General features: G+C 35.0%; 1 protein-coding gene across 1 annotated transcript; it reads left to right on the plus strand.

Annotated features, from left to right (window-relative positions):
* Nucleotides 1-452: 452 nt before the first annotated feature.
* LOC128997200 (F-box/LRR-repeat protein 14) lies at nucleotides 453-3,589 on the plus strand. The gene has a single exon (XM_054422801.1). It carries the CDS (start codon nucleotides 594-596, stop codon nucleotides 1,911-1,913), a length of 1,320 nt encoding a protein of 439 aa, XP_054278776.1. The 5' UTR covers nucleotides 453-593; the 3' UTR covers nucleotides 1,914-3,589.
* Nucleotides 3,590-9,757: the final 6,168 nt, after the last annotated feature.

Consider the following 9,757-nt stretch of genomic DNA (forward strand, 5'->3'; position numbering starts at 1 on the left):
AAATGAATTTCGTGAAAAATAAACGGATTATATCAACACGCATTAAAAAAGCAAGTAATAAAATCTGATACAATTACTTCCACCCCCAGGAAGAATACACATTGTTTACTAAGTAAAAAAAGAACAGTTGGTTTTATTTTAATCAGGTTCTACCGGAAATGTTAGAAGAAAGAAGAAACTACTTTTTCTCTTGCGCTATTTTTACAACGTTAAAATGCGTAGGCTAACCTAAGCTAATAAATATAAAATAATAATAAGTAATAATAATAATAAAACTAACGGGTATTTATATGTTAAAAAATCACGTGGTGATCCACTATCGCAGTTATCAACATGATCGATAGTGGCAAGTGTTGTTATTGGCCAGGCTGGCCGGGGAGGGGAGAACACGCTTCGAAAAATTTAAAAATGCCGCCGACTCGCGCCCGAATCAATACGTTGGTAGAGAGTCACATGACCGGAGCGTGGACCAATCACGAGACAGCAGTTAGTTGTCGCGTCGACCGCTAGAGGCGGAGGAGGGGCGCTTGAGTCAGTCGAGTGCGGGACGTCGTGGAGAGTGTGTGAGGTTATGTCACGGTGATGTGTTTGTGATGGAGGAACGTGTTGTTTATACGGAGTTACCGTTGCCGCTGCACCGACCGTCAAGACACCATCCGTACGCTCCTCTACATCAACCTCATCTACACATCCCTCCGTCACCCCCCATCACTGGCACCCATGTCTCGTCGCTCTACCCGGAGATCCTCGCGCTCATCTTCAGCTACCTGGAGGTCCGCGACAAGGGGAGAGCTGCCCAGGTATGTTCCGCTTGGAGGGAAGCTTCGTACCACAAGTCGGTTTGGCGTGGAGTGGAAGCCAAGCTTCATTTGAGACGTTCTAACCCAGCGTTGTTCGGGAGTTTGGTCCGAAGGGGGATTAGAAGAGTTCAAGTTCTGTCACTGAAGAGGTCGCTGAAGGACGTGGTTCAAGGTATTCCGAATTTGGTGTCGCTAAATTTAAGCGGTTGTTACAACGTCACCGATGTAGCTCTTACTCAAGCGTTCTTCAACGAACTGTCCACGATCACCAGGTTGAATCTATCGTTGTGTAAACAAATCACGGACAGCAGCTTGGGCAGGATCGCGCAGCTGAAGAACCTGGAGGTGCTAGATCTCGGAGGATGTTGCAACGTCACCAACACAGGACTGCTCTTGATCGCGTGGGGTCTTAGAAATCTGCGGTGGCTAAACCTGCGCTCCTGCTGGCACATCTCGGACCAAGGGATCGCTCACATCGCGGGGCTCAACAAGGAGAACGCCGAGGGAAACCTACAACTGGAATACCTCGGACTACAAGACTGTCAACGTCTGTCGGACGAAGCTTTGAAACACGTGTCGGCAGGCCTAACCGGACTGAAAAGTATTAATTTAAGTTTCTGCGTCAGCATAACCGATAGTGGACTCAAGTACCTGGCCAAAATGGCGTCCCTCAAGGAACTGAATTTACGGTCGTGCGACAACGTGTCGGACATCGGCATGGCGTATCTCGCCGAAGGTGGCAGTAGGATATCCAGTCTCGACGTGTCCTTCTGTGACAAAATAGGGGATCAAGCTCTCATACATATTTCGCAAGGGCTGTTCAACCTCAGGTCTTTGAGTTTGAGTGCTTGTCAGATTACAGACGACGGACTGCTCAGGATATCTAAAACGCTGCACGATTTGGACACTCTGCATATCGGACAGTGTGACAATATCACGGACAAAGGGTTGTTCGCCGTCGCGGAGTCTTTGAAACATCTTAAGTCCATCGACCTCTACGGATGCACCAAGATCACCACGGCTAGTATACAGAACGTCATGAGACTTCCCCAGCTCGCTGTGCTCAACCTCGGCCTGTGGCAGAAGTCCGACACTCGCCAGATCTGCAGATGACCAACATATTGTGATAAACTGTCCGTTCCTTTCCTTCGTTATCGCTCAACTTTGTACAGGTTTCGTCAAGTCGTCTCGTTATTATTCTGTTAAGTGTTTGTGACATTCCCGGTGGAAGTTTGGTAAGCTGAATTTTGTACGTAAGTTTATCGACTGAACTTTTTATTTGTTGAGGATAAAGATTGTGTTGGTTTGGCCTTGTTTATTTTTGAAATATTGACCTTGTGAAGGTCTATTCTTGTTTTGATCATCTATTAAAGTAGGTGTTGCTCTTTAACATACGAGAGACAGGGTTACAGCTTAGAGACAAACTAGTTCAAGGTTTTAGAGCAATACAAGGACTTAACATTTAAATTTGTTTACTCTTTAACACTTTCAGGTTAAAGTACATCAAATCTGATATTTGTGGTTAACGTTTAATAGCTTTTTACTTTTAGCACAATCATCACTTTATTGAATAAACGAAAGAAGTAGACATCAATTTAAATTTATAGTTTCTATTTTTCTAGGCCTAACGCAAAGATGTGCGACTTCACCAAAAGATTTCTCTTTATTTGCAAAAAAATCTGATTTTAATTTCCCTTTATGCTCGTAGATCTAAATACAGTCGACAAGAATGTTTTGTTTAATTTACTTTTAGTATTGTGTTGTTTGACTTCTCTTCTGTAAGTATTTAATGACAGCCCTTTAAAACTTACTGGTTTTTAAATTACTGTAGTACCCTATTAGACCTACGTTTTTTATTTTATATTTTGTAGTCCAACCCTGACCATTGGAGGCATGTTTGCTTGTTTTTGTTTTCAAAATATATACATTTCACTTATTGATCCTAACTTATATGCTAATTTCATAGAGGTAACCACTGGTTTATGTGATATAAATTTAATCCTACCGTAGCTATTAATTTTAAATTGAAAGCCAAAGCAAGAGTGATTTGATACAATTAACGTAATTACATACCTTTTTTATATTAATAATTAAAAATTCAAACTATTCAGAGCATAACTAAGTTTTATCTGAGGATTTATTGTTTACAATTTATAAAATAGCCTGATTTCACAAATTTTCATCATCTGGAATCTGATGCTATCATCAGGTGGTATTGAATACACACTTGCTAGTTATGTAGCCTTTGTATAGACCTACAATATTGCTATGTTTTACATGTAGTTACTTCTTGAGGACGGCTTTAGATTCCCGATCCAGAAACGCCGTGAAAAACCTCGTAATTTTGCGATTTAAATACGTCCAAATTAATCTCTCAAATAAATAAACTTACTATCACAAAAAAGAACTTGGACACAAACTTTTGTAACTTAAATTATAAAAACAAAACGAACAAACCTCCAATGAGCATCGAGTGCTTCAAATGTTACCAAAGAGATTAAGTTATTGTCATTATGTTTTCTTAGGTTAATAAAGCTACCAAACTTTCACCTTATTTTAACGTTAAAGTGTACATATTATTGATTAGTCATTATGTTGTGTTAAGTTCTCTTTGTTTTGTTCGATCTCCTAGCGCAACGCTAGAATCAGGTGCTTAAATAAGTAACATTTTGTATCTAGAAAATGAATGATTTAGTTTCGTAAAAAATATCTAAATTACGAATGTGTTTATAGTGTAATCTACACTTTGCAAGATGAAATTTCAATATAGTTGATTTTTAAAATTCAAATGACTTGTTTCTTAGCCCCTTATCCTTTGAGGAAATATTTAGTCAGGTTTGATTTTTATTTGTTAGGAGTGCTTTAATTTTGAAACATCATTAGTATATTAAGATAACACTGGAAATCAGGGGATACATTTGAAATCCAAGACAGTGCGTTATTTTAAAGTTTTTAATCAAACAGAATATTTAACGTTTAACAGTAAGTTATACTGCATTATTTATGGATTAAACTATTGTTGAAAAGAGGCAAAGATTTAATCGTTGCATAACCAGTTCTATGCGTAGTATGCTGTATTTACGTTCATGAATTTGGCTAACAAGGCACAAATGTTGATTCTCAAATAATTACTAAAATATTAACTGCTCTAAAAAGATTTTATTCAACTCAGGACTACTATTTGACCATCGATTCCTGCTCTAAATGACGAACGATTTTCATTAATAATATCTAAGTATATTATTTAGTGTTCGTCTGGTGGTCTGGTAATTTGATCTTGAGTAAAGTCAGTAGCTTTTTGAAGGTAAGAAACTGGACCCAGCTGTCCCTGATCATTGGGCTTTAAATAAATGATTCTGACTATGAAACAGCTGATCTTAGTCAGTAACAAAGGTACAAAGATCATCTCACTTCATTCTACACGAATTTTTCAGTTATATTTGGGTTAAAATACGCACAAAGGTGGCGTCCCCGTCTCAATTGGCAAAAATAATTATAATAAAAGTTAGAAAGTCGGTGGTTTGGTCCTGAGCAATTTCAGAAGCTTTTTGGTGGTTCAGCTGGAAAATTGGACCAGCTGGCTAAATCACATAAACAGCTGATTATAGTCAGATTCAAAGCTACATCTTAACCTCTTACAAACTCATCCTACTTTCATATTATATTAAAAAAATTGAGAGTAGCCTACTTATATCAAATTAAAAGTGTTAAATTCAGCACCTAGGAATGAATCGTACAGTACATTTATTACGTCGTCTACCATGTTTTATAGGTACCCTTAATGTAACAAACTAATTGAAGCACGTTGCTTTTTTTTATTCTTCGTAAAACTTGGCAAGATTCTTAAATGACAATTGTGTTTTAAAAATTTAACCAAAAACATTACCATTTTTCTTTTAGCAACAAACCAAAGGAATCATTCACCCTATTGGTTATTATTTACTACAATTTTAAATGGGTTTTGGATACAAGCTGTTTGTTTTAAAAACCTGTTTTCAAACTTGGCTTGCCTTGGTCTTGATTAGACTCAGGATTATGTCTAAAGGTAGTCTTACGTTACCATGAGGAGTATTGAAAAGTGTTTCCTTTGCATAGAGGAAGAAAAGATATATTGTATTTATCTACATATTTCAAAACATATTCTAAACATCTACAGTACAATATAACATTCCTCAATGCATTCAAAATTAGATCCTACAAAAATTGGTAAAATGATGCTTTGCAATTTACCACTAAACATTTCCCTTTCCCCATTAATATTATTTTAAATCGTTCTGCTTTGTTTAAAGAAGATTCTAAAAATTAATCTTTCAAATTTCGAGATTAATCGATTTTTTTACGAGTTAGGTCTTTAATGAGCTAATATAAGATTCGTAAGCAAATTTTATTACTATGATGTTATTCAGTTTATATAAAAAAAAGTGTTGAAAGCTACAATAATCTTAAGAAAGACCGTAAAAGTACAATATTTTTAGCATCAAAGATTATTCACTTGGAAATCCAGTTTTCACAGTAGTATGCATACCAATTACCGGTTCGTCCGTTAACAGTATTCCATTGTCGTTCTTATTAATAGTCAAAGATAGGACCTACTTAGACTAAATAGGCTAAATAAAAATGTTATGGCAAAGCAAATTAAGATAATAATGATAAATTTTTATGGAGATAAATATTGTTTTTATTCGTTGACTATTTACAAACTGGATTTAAGTGACAAATATCCCAAATTATAATACTAATACCAATACAGTAACAGCTGCAGTTTTATAAATTAGTTTAATTAATTTGGCGTGATCCAAAACTTGCATAAACACAATTGATGTCTTTATTTTATATTTTGGAGGTACTTCGAATTCTCAACATATTATAGTACTATAGGCCAGTCAAATGGTACATAAAAAGAGGCTAAAATCGCAAAGCGTGATGTATTGCTGCATTTTTAATATGTTGTTGGGACCAGTTAAGGTAACTCAAAACCAAGTTTGCAGCTTCGAGATCCCTGTGCTCCCTGCGTAATAAGTAAAATATTAAAAAATTTATGTATTTTTTTTTAGTTTTTGGTCTATAACTTATTAATAGTGCATTTGTTATAATACTACTCAAATGTAACAATTAAAGTACATAAAATTTCCAAAAATTTAAGCATGGTTTCATTTTTGAGTGTCGAATAGTTTTTGAGCAATGATTTTTTAAATATTACAAATTTTTTAAAGTAATTACCATAATTTATATTTTTCCTGGGTTGGACCCACACAAATTGGGTAATACCCATATTATGGCAGAACTCTTAAAAACTGCTTTTGTGGTAAATTTTTTTGGCTTTTGTTTTATCACAAAGCCAAGTCTGTACCTTCAACACTTTTCTGAAAACTATACAAATAATAATTTATTAATATCACGATTTTTTTATTTAATGAGTTGAAATAATGTCCCCCAACCATTAGGTGTTAAAACGAAATGAGGAAAAACATATTTAAGGTTATATTTTAAGATAAATTATGACAAAACATTCTATAGTTAGTATTTTGGCTTTTTGGACACTGAAGGCAAGGTATTAGAAATGTTTCCTGATTCAAACTCATCGGGTAAAGACATATTATCGTCAGGATCATCTTCATCCTCTTCAATACTGTAAATGGTAATGTGACATTTTGGCAATTCTTAGCAGAGCAAGTAGTACGTAATGGTAAACGCCTCTTAGCCCGGCCTTCCGACATGTGCAAGCACTCGTGCATCCCTTTTTGCACCTACATGAAATTAGTTTCAGAAGGTTGGATGGAGCTTGACTGCATGAGGTTGTCACTGGAACCAATCCTGCTGTGCTATTTGACCAACCCCACTCTGTGGGATCCTTTTCAATCCCTAACCATTTTTGCACTTGGTGGTATGCTCGAAATGAGTGGAAGGAAGCTGCATCTTAGGTGGTGGGCAAGCGTTATAAGTTTACCTTAGCGCTGGCTGCTGCCTTTACAAACAGGCGGAATCGAAGGTTTTATAATTCATCGTGGTATGTGTTGCCACCATACAAAGCAATTAGGCACTTTTCTCCAGCTTCCTAGGAGGAATTTTTAGGGTGAGAATGGGGAAACCTATTTTAATCCCATAAAACCTGTTCCCTTTAGTACGATCATACTCTATTTTACTCTATTTAATGTGCTGATGGACATACACACACATTTACATGTCAAAAGTATAAGTCAGTCTCGGCTGTGTATAAATAATGATATTTTTTCGACATCTAAATAAACAAAATTATAAGGTTTTAGCGAATTTTCGATATAGGGAATAAGCTATTACCGTAGTACTCATGGTAAGACCTGGGCCCGGGACCGATTTCAATACAGTACAAAATCAACAATATTCACCCTATATATATATACATAAATATCAGATCAAAAATGCAGCTTATCTTTTGCCATTTTAACTTAACAAAGTCATTTTTCCATTTGTATTAATCAAAATCCTGCAAGTGACGTCCTTGTCCTTTTAACCAGTGAACAAGGTTGACACAACAAAAGGAGATCGTCTTTCAGGCACTCGGAAAAGATGCTGCGGGAAAAAGTACATCAGCAATCAGTTGATATGGCGTCAAAAACTATATCTAAAACTTAACATAAAGAAAACAAGTCTAATATAAATAAAACCCTAAAAAACATATATTCTTCTTTTTTACTTACTGATAGGAAGTTGCTATTACCATAGGTGGTACGGTAAGGCTTAGTGCCGAGACCGATATATTTGATCATTTTTTATGGTGGGGATAAAATAGATGTCATTTCCGCCGAGTGAAGTCCGGTTAAACTGATGTCCGGTTAAAACGTGTGCGGATAAGGGGGAGTCTACTATATTGAAGAGGATGAAGATGACCCTGACGATAATATGTCTTTACCCGATGAGTTTGAATCAGGAAACATTTCTAATACCTTGCCTTCAGTGTCCAAAAAGCCAAAATACTAACTATAGAATGTTTTGTCATAATTTATCTTAAAATATAACCTTAAATATGTTTTTCCTCATTTCGTTTTAACACCTAATGGTTGGGGGACATTATTTCAACTCATTAAATAAAAAAATCGTGATATTAATAAATTATTATTTGTATAGTTTTCAGAAAAGTGTTGAAGGTACAGACTTGGCTTTGTGATAAAACAAAAGCCAAAAAAATTTACCACAAAAGCAGTTTTTAAGAGTTCTGCCATAATATGGGTATTACCCAATTTGTGTGGGTCCAACCCAGGAAAAATGTAAATTATGGTAATTACTTTAAAAAAATTGTAATGTTTAAAAAATCATTGCTTAAAAACTATTTGACACTCAAAAATGGAACTATGCTTAAATTGTTGGAAATGTTATGTACTTTAATTGTTACATTTGAGTAGTATTATAAAAAATGTACTATTAATAAGTTATAGACCAAAAACTAAAAAAATTACATTAATTTTTTAATATTTTACTTATTACGCAGGGAGCACAGGGATCTCGAAGCTGCAAACTTGGTTTTGAGTTACCCTAACTGGTCCCAACAACATATTAAAAATGCACCAATACATCACGCTTTGCGATTTTATTGTCCGATTTGACTGGCCTACTATAAAACTTGGACATTTCGTGTTATGCAGTTGGTAGCTAGGTGATGCATTGTTGAAATCAAAACATTTTAAACCTTCAATTGGTAGCACTGAATACTGTCAACATTTTGTGCTGTTCAGTTGGTAGCTATGTTATGCAGACAGATAATCAATCACTCAATCAATTAGTTAACTTGTTTGGTTATTAACACCGTAAACACTAATAAGCATGGCGTTGATGGAGCAGAAGTTGTTTCTATTTGAATTGTTCAATTCATTTGAGAAAGCTTTCTTTGGAATATCATTTATCCAAGATTAGGATTTGTGTATCTAAACGTTTAACTTAGAAAAATAATTTTAGTGTGTTTGGATTTGTACAGAACTACCTACGATACCTGTGGTAAGATTTTTCTGGAATTTGGTATGTTGGTACTATACTATAATCTATGGTATATACTGGAGTTTTTATTTTTCTGGGACATTATGATTTTTAAATATGTGAAGAGAATAAATATTTGTAAGATTTAAAACGAAAAACGAGGGGCACATGCAATAGATAATAATAGTTCAATAGGTGAAAATAATTAATCGTAAATTAGCTATTGCATGCGCCCCACGTTTTTCGTTTTAAATCTTACAAGTTTATTCTCTCCACATATTTAAAGCTGTTTATTACGTTTAAAAACGCCTGCCAATACACAACCAAAACCTTTTAACTGTTATCAGATGTCGTTACTACTATTTTCATTGGAAAACTTTAGAATCTCTCGGGAGCAGAACCTGTAGGGCCTACCTCTTAACCTCTGCTCTTTGAATAAACTGTCAAATTAAAGTATTTACAGCTGACTTAAATTGATATATTTGACTATTTACATTCTTCCAAAATGTAAACATTGAAACTTTGGATGCCCATGGGGCGTAGCCCAAGAGAAATATGAAAATAAAATGATTTAATATTGCATTGTAATCCAATTGTGAGCTATGTTTCTAGTTCATTGGGAAGTTATAGTTTAAAGTGATTGAAAAATGTGTACAGAACAGACAGAAAGTGAGAGCTAATAACAATGTTTTACTAAAAAAGGATTTTCACATAAACTTCTCGCACTAATTTGATTAAGAGTCCTTGGAGGCTACCGGCCATCTTGGATAATATCAAACCGCCGCTTAAGAGTTATTTATCATCCAAAAATATTTTCCAAACACCAAAGTGATTATAATTTAAATATCTAGGTTACTGAGATTATAAATGTCCCTTGTAGTTTTGAATTGTTCTCAAAGGGAGTCCATGAATGCTAAAACCGTCTTGGATTTGCCCGCCATAAATAAAATGTTAATTTCATTAATTTCAAACACCCGATGAAAAGTTATTTACCTTCTCAAAATATTTTT

The sequence above is a fragment of the Macrosteles quadrilineatus genome, unplaced genomic scaffold, assembly GCF_028750875.1.
Source record: "Macrosteles quadrilineatus isolate MER2022 unplaced genomic scaffold, UCM_ALF_1.0 Scaffold_6__1_contigs__length_79288215, whole genome shotgun sequence".
Taxonomy (NCBI): Eukaryota; Metazoa; Arthropoda; class Insecta; order Hemiptera; family Cicadellidae; genus Macrosteles; species Macrosteles quadrilineatus.